At 55.2% G+C, this 12,241-nt stretch overlaps 6 protein-coding genes across 6 annotated transcripts; 3 read left to right on the top strand and 3 right to left on the bottom strand.

Moving 5' to 3' along the window:
• Positions 1-416: 416 nt before the first annotated feature.
• BCV69DRAFT_253104 (hypothetical protein) lies at positions 417-3,194 on the top strand (the record flags this gene model as incomplete). The annotated part of the gene is made up of 4 exons (XM_025490501.1): positions 417-750; positions 817-1,015; positions 1,089-2,141; positions 2,225-3,194. 4 exons carry the CDS (start codon positions 417-419, stop codon positions 3,192-3,194), a joined length of 2,556 nt encoding a protein of 851 aa, XP_025345438.1.
• A 442-nt stretch (positions 3,195-3,636) lies between these two features.
• Positions 3,637-4,761, top strand: BCV69DRAFT_253119 (Lipoyl synthase; the record flags this gene model as incomplete). Its single annotated transcript, XM_025490502.1, has 2 exons — positions 3,637-4,554; positions 4,639-4,761. 2 exons carry the CDS (start codon positions 3,637-3,639, stop codon positions 4,759-4,761), a joined length of 1,041 nt encoding a protein of 346 aa, XP_025345437.1.
• A 106-nt stretch (positions 4,762-4,867) lies between these two features.
• On the bottom strand, positions 4,868-5,654 carry BCV69DRAFT_80354 (hypothetical protein). Its single transcript, XM_025495545.1, has 2 exons — positions 5,389-5,654; positions 4,868-5,308 (listed from the first exon to the last, which is right to left on the bottom strand). Exons 1-2 carry the CDS (start codon positions 5,406-5,408, stop codon positions 4,975-4,977), a joined length of 354 nt encoding a protein of 117 aa, XP_025345436.1. The 5' UTR covers positions 5,409-5,654; the 3' UTR covers positions 4,868-4,974.
• A 246-nt stretch (positions 5,655-5,900) lies between these two features.
• BCV69DRAFT_314801 (hypothetical protein) lies at positions 5,901-7,481 on the top strand (the record flags this gene model as incomplete). Its single annotated transcript, XM_025495147.1, has 2 exons — positions 5,901-5,979; positions 6,071-7,481. The coding sequence occupies 2 exons, from the start codon at positions 5,901-5,903 to the stop codon at positions 7,033-7,035; spliced, it is 1,044 nt and encodes a 347-aa protein (XP_025345435.1). The 3' UTR covers positions 7,036-7,481.
• BCV69DRAFT_252960 (hypothetical protein) lies at positions 7,251-8,966 on the bottom strand (the record flags this gene model as incomplete). The annotated part of the gene is made up of 5 exons (XM_025490496.1): positions 7,251-7,317; positions 7,435-7,589; positions 7,694-8,103; positions 8,188-8,374; positions 8,460-8,966. 5 exons carry the CDS (start codon positions 8,964-8,966, stop codon positions 7,251-7,253), a joined length of 1,326 nt encoding a protein of 441 aa, XP_025345434.1.
• A 523-nt stretch (positions 8,967-9,489) lies between these two features.
• Positions 9,490-12,075, bottom strand: BCV69DRAFT_236894 (tRNA pseudouridine synthase D; the record flags this gene model as incomplete). Its single annotated transcript, XM_025489932.1, has 4 exons — positions 9,490-9,695; positions 9,756-10,844; positions 10,902-11,478; positions 11,686-12,075. Coding segments are annotated over 4 exons (2,262 nt in total), but the record flags the coding sequence as incomplete, so codon positions are not given.
• Between the last annotated feature and the right edge of the window lie 166 nt (positions 12,076-12,241).

The following is a 12,241-nucleotide window of genomic DNA, read 5'->3' as shown; positions in this document are numbered from 1 at the left end:
CTTGCCATCTGTCGTCCGTCGTGCGCCTGGGTGTGGTGTGCGTGAGTGTGGCTGCATGTCCGTCGCCCGCGTACGCCTGTCCGTCCAGCGACGACTTGTTGCTTCTTCCTCTCGCGTCCGTAACGGCAACGTACCACCTTGGCCAGTATACCTCCATCCTGAGTCTGCCCCATCTCGATCTCACCTGGTACTGCCCAGGGATGCAGGCGTCTTCACCGCCGCCCAGTGCTGGCTCGCTCCCACCTGGACTGGCTCTGAGCATATCGAGGGTGCTGGACAAGCAACAGTCAGCCTCTTCCCCGCTCAATGCCCATGCCAGCAGCAGTCGCATCAACGGCGATAGCGTCGCGCCTCTGTCGCCCAGTGCGGCACGAAAGGAACGCACTCCTCCTCCTCCCCTGACGCTCAACGAGCAGATGGCTAGACGCTTCCCAGACATCGAGTCTCTGTCTTCCTCCTCGGTTGATCGTGTCCAGGGCAAGCTCAGGGCAGATCTGGACAGCATAGATGGCGAGCTTGACAGTCTGCTGGCAGCTCTACGAAACGAGCATGCATCAGAAAAGCTCTCGGATTCGGGAGGCATACAAGTTGCGGTTCGTCAGCTCTTTGACCAGCTGGAGAAGATCCGCAAGAAAGCGGCCAGTAGCGAGAGTACAGTCAGGGAGATCACTGGTGACATCAGGACGTTGGATACAGCTAAGCGGAATATTGTCGGTAGCATGACCGCCATCAAGAGACTACAGATGCTCGGTGAGTAGCTCTGAAGTGCCCATGCAAAGCTCGAATTCTGACCAGAGACTCTGCTTCCCTCCTCAGAATCCGGAGCTGCCAGGCTGGAAGTACTCACCTCTGAGCGCAATTTTAGAGAAGCAGCCCAGGCCCTGGAGGCAGCCAAATCATTACAAACATCTTTCAAATCCTACATGGGCGTCGAGAGAGTGGCAACAGTTTGGAGAAACCTCAATGATTCGCAGCAGCAGCTCAGGACGGCAGCAATGGAAGCGTACGAAGGATTGTCAGTAAGCGAGTACCTGGGGAAGGGCAATCTGCTACCTTGCTAATCAGTCATATTTGCCCTCTCATTTCAGCTTCCTGCATGATCCATCGAGGCCGATTCGCACAACGCAGATACCTGAGGCCGCCCTCGCACTCGATGCCATTGGGCCAGATGCAGTGACGGCTCTTCTGGACTGGTACTGTGCCCTGCAGCTTAGAGAATATCGCCGCATATTTCGTGCCACGGACGAAGCAGGTCAGCTCGATAATGTAGCTCGCAGGTTTTCATGGTTCCGGAGAGTCCTCAAACAACATGAAGAAGAGCATGCTAGCGGTTTCCTACCTTCGTGGCAACCTGCTCTTGCCTTGACAGGTCGCTTTGCTGAAGTGACGCGAGAAGACATCAAGAGTGTTCTGATCAGGGAGAAGTCCAACCTGCAGGTCTCAATACTGCTCGAGGCGCTCAGTGCTACCACTGAATTCGAGCAGCAGACGGCCAGAAAGTTCAGCGTAACGGTCGCAGCCATTTTGGCCGCCAATCCGAAGCCAGTTGTTGCAGCTCCGAGCGGCATTACCATCGCGACGCAGGCAGCCGCAGAGAGTATCTCTTCTGTTTTCGAGCCTTACCTTGGCCTCTTCGTGGAAGCGCAAGATAAGGCTCTGGCAGAGTTGATGGCAGGCTATCGTCGACAAGGCGTTAGCATTCCTCAACCGGCGTCTGAGCAGGGTACAACGAACATGACAGCCCCGGCCTCAGGTCAGGACCAACACCATACGGTCTTGCCTTCAAGTACCGAGCTTTTCTACTTCTACCGCCAGACTCTCGAGCAATGCGCGCGGCTATCTAACCGAGACCCTTTCCGGGACCTCTGTCTGGTCTTCCGAAGGTATCTCCGCGCATACTCAGACGAAGTCCTTCGCTCAGCTCTCTTCAAGCCGGAGGCTGTCTCAGCATTTGGCAGGCGGTCGACATCCACTGATGGCAGAGCAAACGTACAAGACTTGCAAAAGTGGTGCCTTGTGTTGAATACGGCAGACTACTGTGCGAATACTTGTTCTCAGCTCGAAGGACGCTTAAAGGAGAAGATACATGAAGAGTACAGAGAAGAGGTCACTTTGGAGCCAGAAAGAGAGGCGTTCCTTGGGTCAGTACAAGTTGTGCAGCGAAAGGTGCTGTCCCCCTTGTTCACGAAGACTGACGCATTTCTCTGCCGTTCTTCTCTCTCAGCATCGTCTCAGCCACCGTGCAAGTTCTGACCCGTGAGCTCGAGTTGGGTATTGAGCCAGCGTTCAGCAGGATGATGCGCCCCTCGATACCATGGCAACAGCTGACGGAGGTGAGAGGCAAGTCGGAGTACATCGACGATCTCAATAGCGCTCTCGAAGCATTCGCGGTCATCGTACGCCAAGACATCGAAAACAAGCGCTACATCAGGTCTTGGGCAGACAAAGTTGCTACACTGATCACTGCGAAGTTTGTGAACAACATCGTGCGGCTCCGGCCGCTGCACAAGTCGGCTGCAGAACAGCTCATGATCGACCTGTATGAAGTTCGCTCGGCTCTGGTCGAGCTACCGCAATTCTCGCCCTCAGAGTCGAGCTCGGTCATGGGCTCGTCTTACACACGATTCATCGACAAGGCCATCTCCAGGATTGAAGCATTGCTGCGCATTATCATAGTGCCAGACGAGAATGCCGTCAATTTCATCCACGAATACGTCAGGCTAATTGAAGATCGAAGCTTCTCTAACTTTCAGAAGGTCCTGGAGCTGAAGGGTGTCAAGCGAATGGAGATGAATGGACTGATAGAGCAGTTTGTTCAAATTACCGGGGCCATGCAAGGCGAGCAGGTCTCCGACACGAGCTTCCTGACGTCTTTGGGTGAGTTACGCGGAAATGAGAGCAGCGAGCCACTAATAGTGCATCTTCTGACCTCGAACGTCCCCTTCTACACTGCAGATATGGATCCTTCGCAGGACTTCATTACACCCCCACCAAGTCTGGATGCGGGGGCCTCGTCCAGCACTTTGGGTCGGCCCTCGTACGCCTTGCGCGGCCTGTCAAGCAGCGGCGTGATGTCTCCGGACCACGGTTCACCTCGGCTGGACGGAGCAGGGATGAGCGGAAGGGTCTTTACCACTGGCAAATTCGCCTCGATGCTCGGTCTTGGGAAGCGGGAAGACAGAAACAGTCGGTAGGCGCGGAGGGAAATGCAGCCCGATTACATAAGCCCGGCGATTTCGCGTGATCCTCCGCCTGACTCGCAGCGATTTCGAATCTGCCCCCGTGTGGATCAAACTAGAGTTGTGCCCCAATCAATCACTGCTTCCACCCCGCATCTCCCGTACCCCTCCTCACGCATTGCTCACCATGTCTTCCCGAGCTGCTACCGCCTCTCTTCGAGGCTCGTCAACCATCCTCTCATCAGCATCACCTCTCTATGCCTCCGCTTCGCGGCACATCTCTCCCTGTGCCTCTTCCAGCGCAAGAGGTTTTGCCACCGTGCCCGACGATGGTCCTTCTGTTGCCTCTGGCTCCTCCTCTGCATCCTCCACTGCCGCCTCTCAATCCCGTCTGAAAGCCCTGCGGGAGAAGCTGGCCGAGGAGAAGGCTACAGCAGACGCTTTGGCTTCGTCGCCTATGCCCCCTCCGGGTTCGCGCGTAGCCTTTGGTCGAGTCAATTCGCAGCGTCTGCCCTCGTACTTGAAGACGTCTATTCCCACGGGTGACTCTTTCAAGCAGATCAAAAAGGACCTGCGTGGTCTTGGCCTCTCCACTGTATGTGAGGAGGCACGATGCCCCAATATTGGAGAGTGCTGGGGAGGTGGAAGTGGGAAGGAGGGAGCGAAGGAGAAGGCCACTGCTACGATTATGCTCATGGGAGATACATGCACACGAGCCTGCCGATTCTGCTCCGTCAAGACTTCTCGCACTCCTGGCGCAGTCGATCCTCATGAGCCGGAGAACACCGCCGAGGCCATTAAGAGGTGGGGATTGGGGTACATTGTGCTCACCAGTGTGGACAGGGACGATATGGCTGATGGTGGAAGTAGACACATCGAGGAGACCATCAGGAAGATCAAGAGCAAAGCGCCAAACACACTGGTCGAGGCTCTGGTACCGGACTTTAGTGGCAAGATGGAGGATGTAGAGAGGGTGGCTACTAGTGGACTAGACGTCTTTGCCCACAATGTCGAGACGGTGGAGAGGACCACTCCCTCTGTACGAGACAGGAGAGCACACTATCGCCAAAGTCTTTCTGTACTGCGTCGTGCTAAAGAGGTCAAGCCTACTTTGGTGACCAAGACCAGCATCATGCTCGGATGTGGAGAGGAGGATGCGGAGATTGAGCAGACGCTGAGAGATCTGAGAGAACACGATGTGGATGTGGTAACACTGGGACAGTACATGCGTCCTACGAAGAGACACATGGCCGTCACGAGCTACGTGACACCGGATCGCTTCGAGCATTGGAAGAAGGTGGCAGAGGACATGGGCTTCTTGTACGTTGCCAGTGGACCTCTGGTCAGGAGCAGCTATCGAGCAGGAGAATTCTTCGTGAGTACAGCTGGGGAGAGGAAAGACAGAAGAAGCCAAAGCACGTGGGCTGACCAGTCTTCTACTTTTGCTTGTCTTTTGCAGATCGAAAATGTACTCAAGAAGCGTCAGGCGCAGGGAGGCAGTGGTAGGGGAGGTGTGCAGCTTGCAGATGGCGGTAGTGGTGACTCGCCCGTGGCGCCCATGTCATCGATCTTGTCCCAGTAGGTCAGATGCGAACGCTTCGAGACTTGCTATCTGTATGTCATCGCACTCGTCATACCATTTGTTGCCTGCTTGTATGCGATAGATGTGTTATGCTATTGTACGATAGTGATGGTGCCAGTAGTGGTGGTATGACGAGTTCCAACTCCCTCTCTCTCAAACGCCCGCATCCATACTTCCCTCCTCTCCTCTGTTTCCCTTCCACCATTGCTCCCCTCAAATCTTAAATCCCAACTTTGCCATACATCTCCTATGCTCCTCTACCAACTCTCTACAACGCCACCCTTCTCCTTCACTCTCCGTCCCCTTTTCCAACCCCTCATGGCCATATCTCAAAAAGCAATCGTCACGGGGAATCTTTGTCTCGGGACAGGCACAGCAGGGTTTGATTCCTTGAGGGTTGAGTGCAGTGATGTGTTTTGAGGAGACTTCGGGTGCGGAGGGTTGGAGAGAGGGAGGAGAGGGGAGGGAATTGGGGATGGGAGGGGGGGAGGAGCTGCTTGATGATGAGGAGGATGAGGAGGAGGAGGAGGAGGAAGGGGAGGAGCTGCTGCGAAGTGGAAGGACAGGAGGGCAGCTCAAGTCAGTCGCTGCGCTGCGTAGTCACAATTTTTGACGAGGGCTACTCACAAGAAGTCGAAGAGACCCATGTTGCCAGGAGGGAGTGTGAGGTGACGGAAGTGAGGCCTAAAGTCCGAAGAGCGAGATTGGCTGAGTAGAGCTTGTCCTGAGGATTGTTAGGAAGACCGAGGTAGCTGTTCGAGTAGTGTATAACCAAGGGGCAGGCAGAGTTGACGAAGACTGTGCTCTATATGTCTACCAGGCAGGCAGAGATGGGCGTGGATTGGAATGGTTCACAATGTGTACTAGTCTACCTCACCTCGGGTCTTTCGGGAAGAAGCACCACCCTGCGACCTTGAGATTATTCGCCACTCCGACCCAATGTTGCTCGACTGGGAGAGGGGCTCAGTGGCGCCGTCGGAACGGAAGCACTCACACCCCACACTGTTGCCGGCGGTGGGCTGCCTCCACCGAGTGGCTGCATTGCCCAGACTCGTGACTGAGAGCGGCAGTGCACTCCTCCTTGGGTAGAGAGCCAAACCATCTGGGCCCCCAGAGTCAGATCCTTCTACAACGCAACGATGGATGCCTCTTCGAAATATCTGGTGGAGCGTATGCTCAACGATGTGGAGTTTCTCCTCCAACAGGGCGTCATTCAGGGTGAGTAAGCACCGGAGCAAGGAGCGCCTCTCATCGCAGCTCGTGATGCTGATGACCTCTTCCCCCAATTGTTCATCGACTACGCCTACAGGCGAACAAGCTTTCACTATCCGATCCACTCTCATACCTCTGCTAGAGCAGCATCCCATACAGTTCGCAGACGGCACTCCTCGCTCTGTCGCACCTCCCCTCAGCGCACTCTCTGTCACCTCGTCGCCTGTATCTCTAGTCTCCGGAGCCAAGAGCAAAGTACCACCACCGCCCACTCCAGCCTCAGCCTCATCCTCGGTCTTCTCACCGCGTATCAGCTCGGGAGCCCCAGTTGTCACAGAGAATGATTCGCCCTACCCACCATCGTACGGCGGTATAGCATCTGCCGCTCCAGCCTCAGTATATGCTCAGCAACTGCCAGAGGATCACAAGCGTGCCGTCGACACCGAAGAGAAAGAAGAGTGGGCCAAGGCCCTCTGGAAATTCGACGCCTCGGGCGGAGATGACGAGTTACGCTTCGAGGTGGGCGAGAAGATTCGCGTGCTGGAGCGACTGGATGAGAATTGGTGGAAGGGTCAAGTCAGCAAGCCAGGCTCGACAATCAGGGAAGGCCTCTTCCCCGCTAGCTATGTAGAGCTTATTCCTACCCCTGCACCCACCTTTGGTCGAACTTCTAGCTCTAGCTCTGCAAGTGCAGAAAAGGCTGGTTTGAGTGCGGGAGAAAAGAGATGGACAGCACCTAAAGCGCGCTTCTCTGCTCCTTCGCCTGCTCCTGCTCCTGCTCCTGCTCCTGTTACTCCTGGAGCAACACAACCATACGGCTATTCACAATCTCAAAATCCTACCAATCAACAATGGCAGGGCCAGGGTCAGGGCCAGGGCCAGAGCCAGAGCTATGGACACGGTCAAGTTCATCAAAGTCCTTCAGGCTTACAAGTTGATGAAGAGGAAAGGGCAAAACGCAAGGAACAAGTGAAGAAGTTTGCAAAGTCGCCAATGGGAACGGGAGTTGCTAGTGGTGTTGGATTTGGAGTGGGAGCATCCCTTGTTCGCCATATTCTTTGATTGAGGAGGGATAGGGGGAGGGGGCCAGAGGTGAGTTGGTGAGAGAGAGGGGGGCAGAGGGCTGATTTGTAGTTTGGTACCCGTCACGATGTTCTTGTAACGATTTCCCCGATCAGACTATTAGTCTCGACACGAGTACGAGATATGGATATGAGAATGTACATGTACTGTTACAGTGGAGAAGAAACAGAGAGACACAACAAAGGGTGTGCGTATCAGAAGTAGAGTCTGGTGGCCTGGGAGATCGTCGACTCCATGGGACAGTAGGGGCACTTGACTCTCCTCCTAGTAGACCGCAACATATCGAAACAACACCATGACACGAAGAAGAAGAAGAAGAAGTTCGTGAGCTTTCCTGCCTTTACACTGCAACAATTTTCAATCCCTACTTGTACTCACCCGTGTCCCTTTCCCAGTCGAGCAAGTGATTCGGCGCAGACGACGTGTCCACAGCTCATCATCATCGGAGGATTCTCCTCTGTGGCCTGCTCTTTGCTGACTGGACATGTGAATGTGGAGTGGAAGCGGAAGGAAGAGGGGAGGGGGATATCGATCTGCCGACGGGAAAAGTAGGAGACAGAAGGGGGGCGTTAGTCGTTCATTACGTGCACTGACAACCCTCAACATCTATGTGCTCCCAGCGCTTCGTCTCACTCACCGGCAGCTCATTTGCCTGACTCCACTCGTTCCTCCTGACCTTCATGACCTTTCTGGCCTTGTGAATCTTCAGAAGCGCTCCTCCACTAACGCCCACCTCGACAGCAATCTTCAACGGCGCCTCCCTGCTCATAGCATTCCTTGCGCAATACTCGATTGCAAATAGTGGCTCGAGATGAGGAGAGTGCATCTGTTGAGCATCGAGAAAGTGATGGTAGGTGAAAGGAACCTGCTCATACAGCTCTGAGATGGTGGGGAGTCGATTTGGCTGAAGGGGAGGGAGGAAGAGACTAAAGGAAAAGAGGGCTTGGATGGTTGCGAGGTGTGTACCGAGATGACGTCGGAAATGGATACGCCCATACTCGACAGCTTTGCGGATATGAATTGTAGAGAAGGGTGTTACGCCGGCACCTCGGCCCTGACTCGCCTCTGAGTCAAGAGCCATGTCCGATGGTGAGGTCCGGCCGCCCGTCTTGCCCTCCCTCGCTGTTTCACCCGTAGCAATGCGAAGAAATTGAGATCTATGGAGGGCAAATTCGAGATTGGAAGACCGGCTGGTGAGAAAATTGCGATTAGACTCTGCCCACTGAATGGCAGCATCGAGGTTGCCTGCCCGGATGGACGAAGTGATATTGGCCAACTGGAGATAGACGTGGGAAGGTGGCAGCGGGAGACCACATTCCTGAGCGGGGAGTAGAGAGGGAGAGAGCAATGGCGTGAGAAGAGGTTTTGAGCCATTGCATGACATGCCCGCCTGAAGCACTCACCCTGGACAACTCCTCGGCCGCCTTCCACTGTCCGCTCCTCATGAGCTGATCCATAATGACCGCTTCTGTAGCCCTCGTCGCCTCCACCGAGGTAAACAAGTCCGGTGAAGCAAGCTCATCGATGGGCGTGGTAAACTTCTTATCATACGCCTTTCCCAGTCGAGCAAGCGCATTGTACACCTCCTTTTGCCGATCCGCAATTGCCCGTTGCGAAGCCGCAACGGCCGCTTTCGTCTCTGCCACCACTACAGGCGCAGAAGGTGGTGAGGAAGCAGGATTGGCGAGGGAGGAACGGATAGATTCGAGTGATGCGAGGAGCCCGTCGAGGGATTCTGCTACGGTAGCAGTCGACGAGGGCGTGGTGCTCGAGGCGGAGGCCTTTGCTTTGGAGGAGCGTTGCTTGGATGAGGACGGGTGGGAGGTGGAAGAGGAGGAGGAGGAGGCGATGGGGTACAACGTCGGTACCTTTGCTGCGACTCGCTCGACTTCCTTCTCTATGGCCTCCATGCTGGCACGCCGCAGAAGAGAATGGTTGAAGTGAAGGTGAGGTGAACTTGCGGTTAGGATAGGATATGAGTCCAATGAGTTCAAGGCTGAGGGAGGCGCAAGCGGGATGGACATCAAGATGCAGCGGAGTTGCAATTTGGTCGCCATGCACGGACGGGACGACGACGAAGGAGAGCAAGCAAAGGACACGCCTCAGTCAACAGCCACAGCCCACTCTGAGGCAGCATTACCGACGTTGAATTCTGGGCTTCGCATGAGCTTACTGCTCTCCCTCTGTGGCCTTCTTCATCTCCTCCAACTCCTTCTTGAACCCGTCACTGACCACTACAGAGATGCCCTGCTCCCCCTCCGCCTCCCCTTTTCCCGCACTCTCCTCCATCTTTCCTTCTTCCGCAACAGGAGCACTCCTCTGTCCCCACACCCTCTGCTTCCCCTTCTGAGCTGCCAGATCATTCACCTTTTCTCCCTTTCGTGCCGTCACACCCAAGTAATTGATGTGATTTGCCCCCTTGCGGTTGTGACGTTGGTCCTCGCTCTGTTCTGTCAGGAGCTTCTGATTGGCAGAAGAAGTATCCTGCTTGGAGAGCTCGCGGAGAGCCATTGTAGCGTACGAAGCGGTGCTGAGATTGAAGGAGATCTTCATCGCAAGGAATGACTCGGGCGGAGAAGCGTCTCGAGTCGCTGCAACCTCATCAGCGTCGACTGTGTTTTGACTGGGCGCTGACTGCTCTTCAAAGGCCTTGGCGGCGTCAGCAATGGTAGGCAGTGCAGTGGGCACTGCCTGAATACCCAACAGAGCATCTTCATCCGACTGATTCAGATCCTGATCCGGATCGGTGTACCTGACAAAGGCAGCTTGTACGTCCTCGAGCTTGCCCATCAGCTTACGGTAAGTGCCCTTGAGCATCAGCTCCGAACTGCGTCCCTTGGTCTGCGATAGGGTCTCCATGCTGACTTGGTCCTCTGCTAGCGTCGCCTCATAGAAGCTCTCCATCCAGCTGCCTGGCTGACAAGAGACAGACGATCCGCAGGAGGGGATCAGGACATCGTGGATAGTGTACTTGCCAGTAGCAATGTCCTCGGCGGTGAGGTATTTGACTCTTCTGCCCTCGCTCGTTGAGGCATTGGCAGTATCGTCCACTGTTGCCGTGTCGGCATCGTCGTCCTCTTCAATTTCACGAGCATCTTCCGCCACAGCCTCTTCCTCCTCCTCCTTGGTGTCCTCGTTGTATACAATGTCACCCTCGACAGGTCCCTCAACGCCGAACCTCCTCACCCGCTCGGAGGCAGTCTTGTTCCACACGTATGACTGATAAGAATGAACATACATAGTCCTCAAGATCTTGGGAATGGCAGTAAAGTAGCCAGCGCAATCATTGAAGCCTCTGCCTGGACCCAGCTTCTTCTCCTCTTCAACCATCTTGCCCAAGATGGCTCGCTCTGCAGTCGCCCATCGTGGGCAGGTATTGAGAGCTTCATGTACATTGCCTTGGGCATAGAAGGTCTTGGCGACTGTCATCTCCTCGGCGTCGTCTGACCTCGGATCCAGGAAGAGGGAGATTGCACCAGCAAAATCATTTTTGATGACCGCGAGACCAATGACGTGAGAGGAGATGGATGAAGTTCCAAACCTTTGCATGCCGTAGTAGTTGATGAAACCTTTCGTCTTGAGCACATCAAGAGCCTTGTAGATGGTGTCGTCGCTGTCAGTCTTGACATTGCGCAAAATAATAGTGAAACGGTTGCCCTTGTGATTGCCCAGATATAGAGGCCTGTCCGAGTACTCAAGATGAGCGATTCGTACACCGCGGTCACCTCGACTGGTCACGGCATCGAGTAATGTCTTGCGTGGTCCGCTGCTCTGTGCACCGAAGCCACCTCGACCTCCTCGCCCACCTCTTCCCCCACGGCCCCCTCTTCCACCTCTACCTCCACTTCCCCTCTCGAGCTCTTTACCGATGCCGTTGACACACCTCCAAATATCCTCGGCTGTCCTCCTGCCCCGTCTGAAACAGACCCGTTGTACAGTGACGCCCCTCTTGTCCTTTGTACCAGCAACAGTGAGCTCCTTCGATGCAATCTTGTTGAGACTTGCGATTCCGCTAGCGGGCCCACCGAGATTGAGACTGCGAGCCAGAATGCTGATGGCATCTTGAGTGTCACGGTTTGTCTTGTGCAAGAAGAAGTGAACGTAAGGAGGCAGGGCGGCTTCCTCAGTCTTGCGATTGTGGTTGCCAAGGCCCATAGTGCGAGCATCTTTACCGGCGGGATTAGGGTTCCATCGGATCGCAATGGAGTTGGTTGCAGGTGGCGCTACAGGAGGCGTAGGAGCATTGGCTCCGGCATTCATGAGATCATCCTCTTCGTCTTCCTTAGTCTTGACCGGCTTCTTTTCCTCAGCAGTCTCGGTGAGAAGACGTCCTTTGAAGACCTCGCGGACGACCTGGTGCACCTTGCCTCGGAGCTCCTTGCTGCTCAAAGGCTCAGTGATGACCCTTCTGGGATCGCCATTCTCTCGAGGGCCTCTGGTATCCTGACCACCGCGCCCGCCGCCTCGACCACCCCTACCTCCTCGACCCCCTCTGCCTCCGCGACCCCCTCGATCATTCGATGCGCTGGTCTCGGCGACTGGGGGTTCGGGCTGGCCAGCAGGCTTATCGAAGCCCTTGGGGCCTTGTTCCCAGAGCACCTTGAGCTCATCTCTAACCCTCTCTCCCACGAGTTCGACCAGCTCTGCCTCTCGACTCAGATCCACATCTTCCTCATTCCAAGCAAAGACGTGCTCTCTGGCCTTGGCAGTCTCGTCCTCCCTCTTTGCTTTGGCCGCCTCCCGCTCCGTCTTTTGGGCATCTTGCCTTTGCCTCTTCAGCTCTCCGGTCTCGTCATTGCGCTCATCATTCTCCCGCTGGAGCTGCTGACGCAAGTCCAGCTCGTCGCTAGAAGCCGGAGGGAAGGAAGCAGGTGGGGGACCCAGATCGGTCAAACGGCAGACTTTCCCGTCTGGTGCAATCTCGAAGACCTGGAAGTCACTGAAACGCTGTTTGATGATTCCCTCGATGGGGGCAAGTTTGGGAGAGACGTACTCTTGGATGCCTACATCCTTCTCGGTTCGCAGCGGAGCAGAAGATTGATTCATCTTGGCCTTCTTTGAGAAGCTTGCCTCGCTGCCTTGCTCGACGTCTATTGTGCTTTGAGCTGGCTCGACAGATGATGTTCTAGCTCTTTTGCGATCTTGAGTGATGTCAATGTCAGTGGTGGAAGAAGGAGGATCGTCG

The sequence above is a fragment of the Pseudomicrostroma glucosiphilum genome (genome assembly GCF_003144135.1).
Source record: "Pseudomicrostroma glucosiphilum strain MCA 4718 unplaced genomic scaffold BCV69scaffold_17, whole genome shotgun sequence".
In the NCBI taxonomy this organism is placed as follows: Eukaryota; Fungi; Basidiomycota; class Exobasidiomycetes; order Microstromatales; family Microstromataceae; genus Microstroma; species Microstroma glucosiphilum.
The sequence above is the reverse complement of the archived record's forward strand: the minus strand, read 5'-3'. Positions and strand labels throughout refer to the sequence as shown.